The sequence below is a fragment of the Pimephales promelas genome, chromosome 2 (assembly GCF_988280905.1).
Source record: "Pimephales promelas chromosome 2, fPimPro1.hap1.1, whole genome shotgun sequence".
NCBI classification, from domain to species: domain Eukaryota; kingdom Metazoa; phylum Chordata; class Actinopteri; order Cypriniformes; family Leuciscidae; genus Pimephales; species Pimephales promelas.
Window position 1 is genome coordinate 11,541,180 of NC_142770.1, and position 14,514 is coordinate 11,555,693.

Genomic DNA, 14,514 nt, shown 5'->3' on the forward strand with positions numbered 1-14,514 from the left:
GAGCTATTAAAAAAAGAAAATTGGCTGAAATTACCCATCTCTCCATCTCGTCAACACACCCTACCCTACCACAGTTGAAAAGAGGGCTACAGAGGTCACGTCTGGGCAGGTCTCAGGGGGTCGATGGGGCGAGTCTGTGAGACACGTCTGAATGGTCCTCGGTCCAGTCCCTATAGCAACAGCCAGGGGTGCAGTGGGTCTCAGACTGGGCCTCCTGACAGATGCACATAATTAATGTGATTATATAGATATGTCAACCCCGTCACCCTCCACTTCATTAAGCCAGACACGGCCTCCAGACGTGTCATCAGCCATCCCGACGTGGGAAAAAATATCCGTCTGCGCTCAAGATGAGACGTTATTGGGACAGCACCGGGCTGGTGGCGAGACAGAGGATATAGCCACAAATGCACTAGCCGATTAATGCTTCAAATATCCCCCTGATAATACGTATGCATAGAAATTTAAATTTACAATGGTTTTATGAGCCATGTACAAGTAAAAAAAAATGGTACAGATGTACCGTAATAAAAAAATATTTAATGGAAGAAATATCAGTTCATAGGGTTGAACACAGAAATATTAATTTTGTAAGTTCATATGGTCATAAACATCTTAAACCAGTCATATTCTATACCAATTAATAAACTAGTCAGACATGTGACCACCTGACCCTTTGAATGGGACGTTGTCTGTTCTGACTCTGGAAGTCACATTTTATCAGCCATCAATCATGTCATCTTACAGACACAAAACTACAGGCCTGATCAAACCAATACATATACAGTATATATATATATATATATATAAAATATATATAAAATATATATATATATACATTTATATATATATAAAATATATCTTTATATATATATATTAAAAAAATGGAAAACAGTGGAAAAACAAACAGTCATATTTCATTTTTAATTATCAGTTTATTGTTTTGAATCAAATGAAAGCTAATTGACATTAGAAAATGAATAAATAAATTGTTTTTAGTCTTAAACGATATTAATCCCTGATGACTTTAGAATAACAGGCAAACGAATTAAAAACTTGCAAATGATTATTCATGAAACACACTGGCAAAATGTTTAGGACAGCTGTATAAGACGTCATCAGCTATTTAGCAAACAGTATTTAAAATAGACCATAACATTCTGTTAAAAAAAAAATTAATCCAAGGCATGAAATAAAATCAAATTTCATTTTTGAACAATCAAGTCCATTAACTATATGGCTAAACTGTTTTGCTGGTTTTCATTTGCTATTTCGGACCACATCCCTGAGCTGCCAGGCCCTTAGATTTGCATCTCAATGAAATGATCACCACAACAACGTAACTGAAAACTTATGAGGTAAAAAACATGGCGTTTGATGGAGTGCTGAAGAGCTGATGAGAAACAAGACAGCTTATGCATACAGCTAACTAGCATCTTTTCTTTGATTGTACCTAACTAAAATTTCCACAAGGTACCGGCAAATAAAGTGGGTTCAAACATGAGCGTTTGTTCCAAAGGCCAGCCTTCATCTTCGCTGGTGCATCAGATGTGTTTGCATGACTGTCCGTGTTGATACTGCGGTACCTTGAAGGATTGGATTCAGCGCACAGAGCTTCGTTTTTAGGGCACTTTTCAGTTCTGCATCAGATATTGGTGGAAATAGATGCCGAACAGGCTGCTAATGAGTTGACAGGCTGCGACCCACCATGTGAGAAAGGCGAAGATGCCCCTGAAGAAAAGAGGCGTGAGGACTCCACGTAAAGAAGAGAACAGCTCGATCAGGTGGGCTACGGTGGCCTGGACTTCCTCCTCCATGTCCTCCATGTCCTCGTCATCTTCCAGTCTTGGGGCTGGTGGAGGGGTGGTGGGAAGTATGGGAGCAGGGGTTACACCCGGAGTCTCTGCTCCAAAGCCCCATGAGAAGTCACCTGAGGGGTAGATTAGAATGTTTGAATACATTAAAATTCTTTAAGAAAATTCAAAAATAAAATAAATAAATAAAATTATTTTAATTAAAAAAAATAAAAATAATTTATATATATATATATAAGTATATAGTAATAAATATAAAATAAATAGTTACACAAATAAAATATAATAAATACATTTTTTAGTTTATAGTTTTTCCTCTTCGTCGCCATTTCTGATCGAAATCTGCAATTGCAGTCATTCGCGGGAATTATCAACTTTATGCAAGTTGTACCTCGGCACTGCACAGCATGGATGAACACAATTTTTAAGGATAATGTGCAGCTGTCAATCACCGCGCCGGTGTCGATACTGGCATTCAGAATCACAGATTCTACTTTTTGGAAGTATGACCAATACAAATTTTTGGCTAAACTTTGCCATATGTAGCTCTCAAGAGTTCATTGTTCCTAGTGGTAGTGAATGATTTATGAGCATATAACCATATTCAGTAAAGCAGAGCCAAAGCACAACCAAAACAATGTTCTTTCACAAAATTCATGCAGTTTTCAGTGCCTTTAACAGTGTAGTGACCCACCTAAAGATTTGAGTGCCAAAGTTGAGAAAAGCACAAGCAGAATAGGTATAAGGTACTGGAGGGTGACCACAGTCAGGTAGCAGAAAACTCGTGTCACCTACATAAATAGGTTTGAAAACATTACATCATCGTATTTATTACATCATTACAGTTAATTTATAGGAAACATTGATACTTTCCACTCTGTGATTTGTAATGTTTCGTATACATAAAAAAAAATATTTTTCAACCCCACCTTCCTCTGGATGTCAATGGCAGCGATACGCCCCGCCTCTTTCTTCATTTGCTCCACCCACTTCTGAGAGAGGTTAAGGTAGGCCTGCAGGTGGTAACGTGTGAGCAGCAGCTTCAAAACACACAGCGCCACGATAGTCCATAGACGTACCGAGTTAAAGGCAGAACTAGAAAGTCTGAAAATAGGAATTATACACAAATGTCAAAATATAACATAAACCATTTAAATATATAAAATATAAGCAAAACCAATATTTAAATTATAAAAAAACTCTAAAATAAATACAAATATTAAAATATGAAATAAATAATATATAAAATACTTAACAAATGGGAAAATAGGAAATAAATTAAAGAATTTTTAAATGTTATATATATATATATATATATATATATATATATAATATAAATATTTCAAATACAAAATAAATGATTGAAAATAATATATATATATATATAACAAATGGGAAAATAATTCATAAATTAAAGAATTTTTAAATGTTATATATATATATATATATATTATCTAAATATTTGAAATACAAAATAAAAGATTAAAAATAATATATATATATATATATATATATATATATATATAGATAATATAATTTAACATTTAAAAATTCTTTAATTTATGAATTATTTTCCCAGTATTTTATATATTATTTATTTCATATTTTAATATTTTTATTTATTTTATAGCTTTTTTATAATTGAAATATTGCTTTCGTTTATATTTTATATATATATATATATATATATATATATATATATATATATATATATATATATATATATAATCTAAATATTTCAAATACAAAATAAATGATTGAAAATTATAAATGTCTATTATATATATATATATATATATATATATATATATATATATATATATATATATATATGTCTATTATATATATGTTTTATATATATAGATATATAAAAAATTTGCTCAACTTACAAGGTAACTGAGGTCTTTCCCATGGGGGCGTTCTCTAAGAAGTCTCGAGCAATGGGTTTAATCCACATTACAAGAATGACCAGTGGCGACAGAAAACCAATGTGCAAAAGAATCCTAAAAGGGAAAACAAGTTGCTGTGGTATATCAAATCAAACGTTCAACATCATCAATGCAACTGTCAATTCTGTTCATATTCAATCCTTATACAATGCCATTTTGAGTGTCTTACTGAATGATTGGACGGTCTGCGTTCATCTGAACGGCGTCTAGGTGAGTTTGGGCCAATCGCAGACCAGGGAATGCAAGGAGAGCTCCGATAAAGGCACAAACGACAGCCAGCCCCAACTTCACTGACAGTTTGGTGAAGGGCACTCTATTAAAACATCGTCATTATTTTAATGATAAAACAATACAGAACATGACTAAGGATGTCTAATCATTAATGTATAACTTACGACCACTCATAGCCATGCTGTTTGGCAAAGACCTCGAAATTGTCAAAAAGACTGGTGAATCCTGCGAAAAATCGATAAGGAAAGATTTCACTGCAACAAGTCCCAAAAATGTCACTTCAAGAAACACAGATCAGATAACAACATACCGGGCTCAAGGCCAAACTCCAGGTAGTCTTCTCTCACAACAAGAATCAGCATGGCAATAAGCAGAGATAAGAAGCCGAAAGCAAGACACACAGAGCGCTCGCCGCCCTCCTCAGAGCGGAAGTAGTGGCTCATAAGAAGATGCAGCGTCCTCCTGGGAACTTCAGTCAAGGACAACAAGACGTTACAACAAGTTATAGTCTTTCTTAGCATGATCTGAATTTCTCAGGTAGCTTCAGGTCTGTTAATCCAAAGGACTGCAGTGATGGAGGATACAGGCAGAAGAAAACAGTCAGCACACACCAGATGGAAGCGATATTGACTTCCTTGCTGGCATCCACTAAACTACAGTAGCCTTCGGTGAAGAGGTAGATCCCTGTCGCATAGACGGCAAAGTCAATCAGCCACTGGTACTCCACAAAGAACCGCAAAACTGTGAGGAGGAGAAAAGGTTAAGCTCATCCAGATTAATCAGATCAAACTGTTTAGGAAACCAGATAAGGACCTACCAAGTGCATCCAAGACATTTACAGGCGCATTCTCCAAGTGAAGGTCGATGTCTTTCGGAACTGTGAGCGGCTTGGATTCTCCGTGTCCATTTTGTCTCCTGGAAACAGCAAGAGGTTGAGCAGAAGTTAACCGAATTCCCTTACAGAAAAGTAACAGATGTACTAAACCAAGCTCACACCTGTCTCGCCTGCTGTTCTTAGGAATCTGCTTCCCTGCGAGGGCGCACAATACGCCTTCAGATGGATGTTTGAACCTGAAAAGGCTGAGAAAACCAACAAGCTGGGGTATTCGAAAGAGCCAGGGGTTATATATAAGTCTACATGGAAAAAATGTGTATTACTGTACTAACCTGCCGTTACATAAGAGCCAGCGTGCGAAGGAGAGATGTGGGGCCATTCTTTGCATTATGCTGACCGCCAGCAAGCTCACCACCAACTGAACCCCCATCAGTGCCTTAAAAGAGACAGACATATAGAGAACGTACATTGGTACAAAAAATAATGGATAAAAAATAAAAACAACATTGAATTAAGTTTGCAGACAGGTTAGTAAGTGGTTTTATCACACTAGTCTCATTTTAACATGTACAATGTGGCTTTACTTGCGTAAAAATATTGTATTTTAACGTTTGTCACGGAGATATGAATTATCCCATAGAGTTCCATAGTAAAAAAAATAAAAAATACAGTAAACGCCATTTTTGTTTGCTTTACATATTTTTGTTTTGTTTTGAGATGCGTTTGCCTTGGTCGAAATGGCTTTCTGTGCTCAATGGAGCTTACTTGTTTTGAACAGAGACAATTCCTGTAACTCTGGTTCTGGTGTTTTTACAGCACTTCACTTCCAAATCTATTTGACTATGGGCCTGAGCCAGTCACTCGAGATGAGCACAGGAGCCATGCTGTCAAAGTGAGCAGGTGCTGGCATTGCAAAACCCCCATGACATGGGGAGGCATGAGCAGTTAGCTAACATGCTACAGCTAACCATGCTATATAACACCAAAGAGCTACTATTGAGATCTGGAACACAGAAACAGTGCAAATGCAATGCCACAGTCACTGACACAAGTAAGACAAGTAGTACAGTGGATCCAAAATATCCCTAACCAGTCTACAAGCTATCACTGTGCTAACATGATTTCAGTAACGTTACCGAAGATACAAACAACAATCAACCGGATCGGTCGTGTAAAAGAGCACATTTACAAATAGATTTAATGGTTGAAATAAATATATACTAACCATCTTCGTTAGGTGAGTTTAATGAATGAGTTTATGTCCCATGTAGCAGCTCTCGTGGTGACACTTGAGTGTTCGAACAGCTGAAGGAGTATTTTGATGACGTATGCTACAATCGCTCGCTCTGATTGGGCCATGTCGACGCCGCATTAGAGCTGCAATTCTATTGGTCGGACTGGTAAAGCATCTACAATTGGATTGGTTCTCGTGATGGAACTGTAAAAGTCGTTTGCTTTTCTTCAAGGACAGAAATAAAACTGTGGGAGGGTCAAGATGTGCAAATGGAGAGGTGTTGTGGCAACACAAACGTTCAAACGGCAAATACATTAGCTTTTCTGACCGTTTTATAGGGCTAAGTACTTATTTCATGCAGCCTACCTTTCAAATCTGGATTTGAATCACTGATGACACCTCTAAATGAATTAGCAATTTAAGGGGTAGATAACTTTGAAATCAATTTTTGGTATGTTTTAGCTTACCTCAAGGCCATCCAAGATGTAGGTGTCTTTGTTTTCCGCAGTAGTTTCAATTTTGATATTTTTGGTCAAACCGTTCTTGTCTGTCAGTCATATAATGGAGGTCTATGGTCACCGCCTCAGAGAGCCTGCACAGAGAAGTCCAAATTAAACATGATTTAATGACTCGTAAATGTAAGTACACATTGATGGCCTAAGACACGAAACGAGCAGTTTGTGTGAGAAAACGAACAGTATTTATATGAATACGTCCAAGTGATCTGAGGGCGCGGGCGCTTTGGTCTGTGCAAGCGCCGGAAAGCGGCGTAAGTGATCTCTTCGGAAGTGAAGAAGAGTTTGCGCGAGCATACATAATTGTTTTCTTTTACGACGATTTAAACATCCCGGATAAGCGCAAATTTGTTCCATTTTAATTAGCCGTCTTACCTACAATCTTTTTCTGTGTAAACAATGGGTGACGTACATGCGCGAGATATCATTTTCGGGGGTTTCCAGCGCTCAGATCACTTGGACGTGGCTGTGGTTACAAGAGTAAAAACCATATAAATACTGTTCGTTTTCTCACACAAACCACTCGTTTCGTGTCTTATGCCAATGTGAACTTAAATTTACGAGTCAATAAATCATGTTTAATTTGGACATCTCTGTGCATGCTCTTTGAGGTGGTGACCATAGACCTCCATTATATGACTGACAGACAACAACTGTTTGACCTTAAAATATCAAAATTGAAAATACTGTGGAAACAAAGACACCTACATCTTGGATGCCCTTGAGGTAAGATAAAACATACCAAATATTGATTTCAAAGTGAACTATCCCTTTAACTATGTGGGCTCGAATACTTTCTTTTGATGTTAGAAATGTTGTATAAACGTGCTTTCTGCAGTCAAATGTTCTTGTCAGCCCAAATTTTGGAAAATTCTTTTGGAAAATTCATAAACAAACAACCAATAATATGTCAATGGAAATGTTTGTGAAATTTTACTGCAGCATTAGTTGCTACAGCTGTTATGGTTGATGTACAACTACCAACACCTGATAAGCCTGCAAATACATCTTGATCCTTTAATAGTTGTTTTCCTCCAAATGTAATTTACTGCTGCTAAATTAATAAATAAATAAAGCTAAATTGCTCCCCTTTATTTGTCAAGAATCTTGAGTTGCTATGGTTGTATGGTTCTTTGCAGATTAGATACAATTCTTGATGTTACATTACAAGATTTTCATGCATGGCTGGGTTCCCAAAAGGATTGTAAGCCTATAATAGAAACAATTGGTCTCTACAATATACACAATGCTTTTGGGAAATTCAGCCCAGATCAACATTGGTTCTAGGAAACAGATTAAAATGGAAAATAAACTGGTTTTCTAAAGTTCTAGCCAGAGGATAACATGTAATTTTGAAACGTGAAATGTATATGCTGCTTTCCAATTCAGGGACAATTTCTTCCTTCACATTTTTTTCTCTATTGTTCTTTATTGGCATAGAATGTTCCATGAAGAACCTTTACAATTCATGGAACCCATACCTTACTAGACAAAAGGTTCTTTAGTGGAAAAGGGTTCTTTAGGTGTTCCCCATACTTCGAAAAAATAGTTCTTTTAGGAACCATTGACTGAAAGGTTCTTTGGGAGCCTAAAAATGGTTCTTCTATGGCATAGCTGTAAAACGCTTATTTTGAAATGCTTTTTACTCAGTTTTAAGAGTGATGTGGTTCTTTAGAAACCAACTGGTCTGGAGATGATATAGTATAACATCAAAACATAAAACAATACTAATAAACAAGAACCCTAATAAGATAGTTCTTTGCATGTAGTTTACATTTTGAGGTTTGTTTTATTTAAAAGATTAGCCTTTAAAAAGTTGCTTTTTCCTAAACAAATACATTTGCAAAGAAATTGTCAAATAGCTTTATCTCTTTGTTGGCAAAATGACATAAGTGCAAACAAAACTATGGTAAATAATAGTAGGCTAATCCAAGAATTACAAAGGCATTTGCTCTTCAACAAGTCATGTCATGAAATTTCATGTATTTGTTTATTTTAATCACTGTAAAAAAATAAATAAATAATAAGTTAAGACAACATTATGTTTTTATACATAGCTTCAACTCTTCAAAATATCGTCCACTTTTCAACTTTTTTATAAAATATTTTTTATACAAGATTCAACTCATTTTTAAAGTTAGTTAATGTAATTTAAGTTGAAATGACTTAAACATCCAAGTTTCTTACTTAAAAATAGGCTATTAATGCAGCAACTTTTTTTTCTTACAGTGGACTTTATAACGTGTTAACTTGTTGTAATGTTGTTACCCACACTTTTTAAATGCATTTTCAACTTTCTTTTTTAATGTTGAATAAATAAATGCTTTTTAATTAAGGATCCAAGCAGTTGAGCTGTTTTCATCTCAACGCACCCTGTAGGGCTGCAGACTCATGGCTTTCACGCGACGTGCATGATAATTGGTCACGCGCATTGAGAGAGCTGAGATATGCGCTTGAACTTGACCTTCTGAATTGCGTCGCTAAAAGACATGAGTATGGCCCTTGCTCTCTTCTTATATGTGCCAATCAGTTGTTAAGACTCGTGTTCAAAGCTCATTTCCATAAAATCCAGTCCGGCTCCAATTAAAGGACTATGTGGCATTCTGAGACGAGTCTTTTCCCATGGAACAGCTAGTGTGGAAACATCTCTCCACGACGTCAACAATATTGGGTACGTAGTCGTGGAAACTCATTTGAACTAACTTAGTGCTATACTGGGGGTTTGTATAATTCAGAAAATTCATTTTTCTTTAATTGCTTCAAATTGGACAGTATGTGTTTGCTACAAAAAAAAAATCATTATTTACTTTCATCTGGTTGCTAACGAAAAAAATTGTTTGTTTAGGCTAATGATTTATTCCCGCCGTTTTTTACACGATTCGTAAGTTGTGTCGCATAGCCTAATGTTTTGCGTTGAAGACATCTTCACAATTGCTTTTAAAAAGAAACTACCATCCTAACATTGGCTAAAGCTTGAGTGTGTACCTGATATTTCTGAAACATTTTTTAGGATAAACTTTATTCGTCACTTGCTACGTTTGACTTTTGACGATCACAGGTTTTTGCTTAGATTTGGTGTTTGACCTGTGACATGGGGGTCAAACAGAAATATTTGAGCAAAGGGTCAAGTGCAACCTGTAAGACATGCCTATAGGGATGAATGGGAAACTCCCTATTATTTACTTGAATGCTTTGAGATAAAGCGTATGAAATGATAGCCTAATACTTATTTGAATTAGAATCTCAGCCTCAATGTTAACCTCAAATTGCCTATGTGTCACGAATTGTATGTCATTGTCATGTCATATCATCATTTTTAATGGTTATTTTGATTTCGGTTGTTTTTTAATATTGAGTAAATGCGGATCCACATTTCTGTCTGTTCATTCATTTTGGAGCTAATATTTTAATAATTCATGATCAGCAAATTTCCATGTCACCACTGAAACTATTGGCTATCAGACGAAGTGAGTATAATTTTTTAGCTCTTCTGTCATCTATGGCTATTTTAGGCTATAGGCTGTATATATATTTTGCCTAAACTAAAAATTTTTATAACGTCATGATCAGCGTCTTTGAGGTGCATTTGCAGGGACATTTTGTAAAGCCACTTTTTCATGGTTTAATTTTTCAGGGTTTTATAGCCTAAAAAAAATCCCAATAAATTGTATTTCGATTTTACCGGTAATAATCTACTAGTAACTTTTATCTAATTTCCCTTTATTGTCCTTTCAAAATGTTCGACCACACAGCAAGATCATTACATTATTTATATTATTTTAAAAATGTGTTAAAGAACAGACTCGTTTATGCTAGTCTAGGCTATAAGCGATTATCTTCTTACTGACTTTTAATTTAGTTCGTTTAGTGACATTCAGAATTGTGTTTGTAATAACATAATTAAAAATAGCTAGCGAGTTTAATTAATTGAATTTTAGTTCATCTAAATGACGACGGTGTACAGTTTGGTGCTTCGACTATTTAGCCCACTAGGTAGCCTACATATGCAAGCTTCAAATTCATCTCAGCTAGCCTATATGAAATACTACTATTTGGTGGTGCTACAGTTAATTAATTTATTATTTGTTTGTTTAATAAAAGATCGTAATAGGTTATACAGTTGCATGCAATTGGACGCGATCTCAAAATGGGCAATTGATGTAAATCGTTCAAATATTTATCTCCTAACTTTATTTTCTCTGAGTGATTTAAAAACGTCTAAAAACGTTAAAATATAGTATAAATTGGCTATTTTGACACGGTTGTGATTTACACAAATCAAATGGTCTCTTCTTGATATGTAAACATGCATTATTGATGGGCTCGGTCCTTTCATTATCATCTGAACAGCTACAGCGTCTTACCGATGGGTGTCGCTGTTTTCTGTTTGTTTCAGAACGACATGTTAATAAAAGACGAAATAACCCTAGCCTATATGAGAAAAAAATGATTGAAGCCCCAATGTTTTTTTCTTTCCTTTTTTATGGGATAAAAATTAAAGAAATTAAATATCAATGCCTGGTGCGTTGAATTGTGTACTGCTAGATCTGATTCATTTCATTTATTGTTTCTCTTTGAGTGCGGTGTCATTTTTAAAAATTGATTTGACTCTGTAAAATAGGCTACATTCATTTATAAACTATACAAATAGTTTACATGTCACAGGGTCTAGGATGTAATAATCCAAGCTTTAAAAAAATGATCAAAAAATGATCACATGGGACATATATAAGCCTTGTTTTTGTTATCATTCTTTCTTTGCATGTTGTTCAACATAAAGAGTAAAAGAAGATTAGCTGTTCTGTTTCAAGCGTAAATACGGTTTAGGTTTTTTTTTTTTTTAATGAAATTCTCTGGCACAATCAATTAAGTTTTCTCTAGGCCTATTTCAGTTAAATTTGTTTCGCCCCATAGCTATCTATTAAAGAAAACCTTAAATATTCTTCAGACATGTTTTTTGTGGTATTTTAATGTTACATAGCCTATGTGGGTCTACTCAATTTCATTGTGGGGACAAAATGTCCCTTCAAAGATGGCAATACCTGAAGTCCCCATGAGGAAAAACACTTATAAATCATACTAAGGGATGTTTTCTTAAAAGGTTAGTGTTTAGCAATGTTGTTGATCTGTGTTGTGCTACTTTCATGTTATCAGTGTGAAGCTGCTTTGATACAATCTGTATTGTGAAAAGCGCTATATAAATAAATGTGACTTGACTTGACTTGAATTAAAAGTTGTTATATGGAAAGTCTCCATAAAACATGGAAACCTGATGCTGTGTGTGTGTGTGTGTTGGGGACACACACAAAGATGGCAATACCAGTAATTTTCTACCTTGTGGGGACATTTTTTGGTCCCCATCAGGAAGAAAGTTTATAAATCCTGTAAACAATTCTATAAAAAAATAATTTTATTAACTTATGTTTTTTGAAAATGTAAAAATGCAGAAAGTTTTCTGATACACTGTAAAAAAGTTGCTGCCTTAAATTTTTAAGTAATAAACTTTTATGTTTAACTTAAATTAAACTGACTCAAAAATAAATTGTTGAAACTTGAATAAAATAAAAAAGTTGACATTTGCTTAACTAATTTTGAGTTAAGCAATATAAAACATGTTTTTATAACTTATTGATCATATATTTTTTACAGTGATAGGTTTAGTGTATGGGGATAGAATATACAGTGTGAAAATCATTATGTCTATGGAAAGTCCCCATAAAACATGAAAAACAACGTGTGTGTGTGTGTGTGTGTGTGTGTGTGTGTGTGTGGGTGTGTGTGTGTGTGTGTGTGTGTGTGTTGGGTGTATTTATATTAGGCCTACCGAATGTATTCTGATATTAGGCCTATTCATATTAATTTCCTGTTTTTTTTTTTTTTTTTTTTTTTAAATAAATGAGTAAATGCAGAATGTCTTCACCAACAAAACGCGAACGATGACAATAATGTATGTACGCACAAATTCTCCAGGTCTATGACGTCAATACGTAACCATACACGTTTTTAAACGGAATCGCTTTCGGCTACGGTGAATGGATGACTCTCAGCCTCTCTCTCTCTCTCTCTCTCTCTCTCTCTCTCTCTCTCTCTCTCTCTCTCTCTCTCTCTCTCTCTCTCTCTCTCTCTCTCTCTCTCTCTCTCTCTCTCACACACACACACACACACACACACACACACACACACACACACACACACACACACACACCTCCATTTCGAAGCAGTAGAACTAGGAACTATAGATTGATAGCAACCCGAACTGTCTCCTGTAATTTTACGCACGTGACGCTTCAAAGCAACAAGGCGCCTATGTTCAGTGGAAAACTGTTAGATTAATAACACGAACGTCCATTGGCCTGCACTGCACACTCGCACTTCCCAGTTAGGGCGTGTGTGCGTTCGTGTGCTGTACAGGAATCTAAAGGTGTGAGCAAGTGCAACTGCGGGCTCTGTGATGGTTTAACAACTATAGATGTGCAATGAAATCGAATACTATAAGCTTCGCATGCGCCTCTACCTAAAAATCTGAGCTGATCCTACGGACAATTTGCGTTTATTTCTTCGCGAAACCGACTAGCTTTCTTTCAGTCTGCCCATATGCCAACCCAAAAACAGCGATAGAAAAAAAGATGGGCGTAACTCTAAATGGATCATGCACGCGGACTTTGGAACAATAACTCATCAATTCACTAGCCTACGGGACGCCGTTTACGCGCGAGCTGCTTGAGTTTCTACACACGTCCACGCATGAGACCAACCAGTCCTCGGAGTAGCAGCACTGGATACTTAGCAGGAAACTGGATAACAAGTTGTGCAGTTGAGCTAATAGAGCGTCAGATCACTCAAGCCAACGCCAATGGCTGTTTGTAACTAATGGACATCGATAGCCTATTTCGTGTTGCCCTTTAAAGTGACGTATAACGTTATTCACGGGAATAGTTCATGGCTGTTCTTGTTTATTTATTTGTGCCTGTGGATTAGATATTGGGGTGTAATGGATCACAACAAGTTTGGTAAGTGAACAGTCATTTGAATTGACTTATCAGTAATCAGTCAATGTTTGTTTTTTAACTTCACTGTAAAATGTTAGTAATTTCAGCGTAAAGAATGTACAAATCTACAATAAAACATAGTGATGTCTCTTTACCTTATCATTTACAGTGAAAATGTATATATTGGGCTACTAGCCAAAAACTAGGCAATAAAGTTATTTTTCGCTCGGTTTTATCAGTGACGTGCATTACAGTGTGTTGTGCTGCATTATATGTGATTTGGTTAATGTTTAGTGCCATTTAATGTATTTTGTGCTCTTGTGTTTTCATTGGCAACAGCTGCTATAGGGACCACATTTAAATCATGTCTATCAATGTAGGCTATCACATGAGCTGTTTTATTAAACTTTACAAAAATGGACAGATCTTAAAATGTGTTTGTAAACGTTGGTAAAACACACGCCGTCAAATTTGGGATCATCACTGTTTTTCTTACAGGACAGTTAAGGTACACATCTGCCAGTAAATTAAACAATTCACTGTGCAGTTTTGTTTTTCAAAGACTTTTCGAAAAAAAAAATGTGGGCGCATTTCACGTAATTATTTTACACACAGTCTAGTTCTCGTGCTGTTTCTGTTAAGGGGAAAGGGGGAGAAAAGTTTCCATTTGTCAGAGTTAATGTGGCGTATTTTAACTAAATCATCTTTTGAGCGTCGTATGAAGTGATCATTAGGCGAGCCCGGGGAGCAAACAGTTGTGCGATTGTTAGAGGAGCCTGGGAAAATGTTCCGGGGTCCGGGAGGTGGAGTGTATTGACGCCAGACCCTCTTGTTGAGGGGACTTCTGTGCTCCCAGACGTTATTGTCATGATAATGAGCAGCCCGCACGTTGTTGAACTTGATGTTGACTTCTTTCTTTAGGGCTGAATTTTTTTCGGTCACTTGTT

General features: G+C 35.9%; 1 protein-coding gene and 1 long non-coding RNA gene across 5 annotated transcripts in view; one reads left to right on the plus strand and one right to left on the minus strand.

Moving 5' to 3' along the window:
- Positions 1-924: 924 nt before the first annotated feature.
- tmem161a (transmembrane protein 161A) lies at positions 925-6,178 on the minus strand. The gene is made up of 12 exons (XM_039682953.2): positions 6,055-6,178; positions 5,162-5,265; positions 4,991-5,074; positions 4,812-4,909; positions 4,579-4,735; positions 4,305-4,456; positions 4,159-4,219; positions 3,933-4,076; positions 3,704-3,817; positions 2,744-2,918; positions 2,509-2,605; positions 925-1,930 (listed from the first exon to the last, which is right to left on the minus strand). Exons 1-12 carry the CDS (start codon positions 6,055-6,057, stop codon positions 1,635-1,637), a joined length of 1,485 nt encoding a protein of 494 aa, XP_039538887.2. The 5' UTR covers positions 6,058-6,178; the 3' UTR covers positions 925-1,634.
- Positions 6,179-9,011: 2,833 nt separating this feature from the next.
- The window catches only part of LOC148995798 (uncharacterized), a 46,695-nt gene continuing 41,192 nt past the window's right edge, over positions 9,012-14,514 (plus strand). For 2 of the 4 annotated variants that reach the window (XR_016169753.1, XR_016169748.1), the window contains exon 1: positions 9,012-9,249. This is a non-coding gene — a long non-coding RNA (uncharacterized LOC148995798). Of the gene's footprint in view, positions 9,250-13,334; positions 13,589-14,514 lie in introns of those variants that run through there. The other 2 variants (XR_016169752.1, XR_016169754.1) reach the window with 1 other exon arrangement.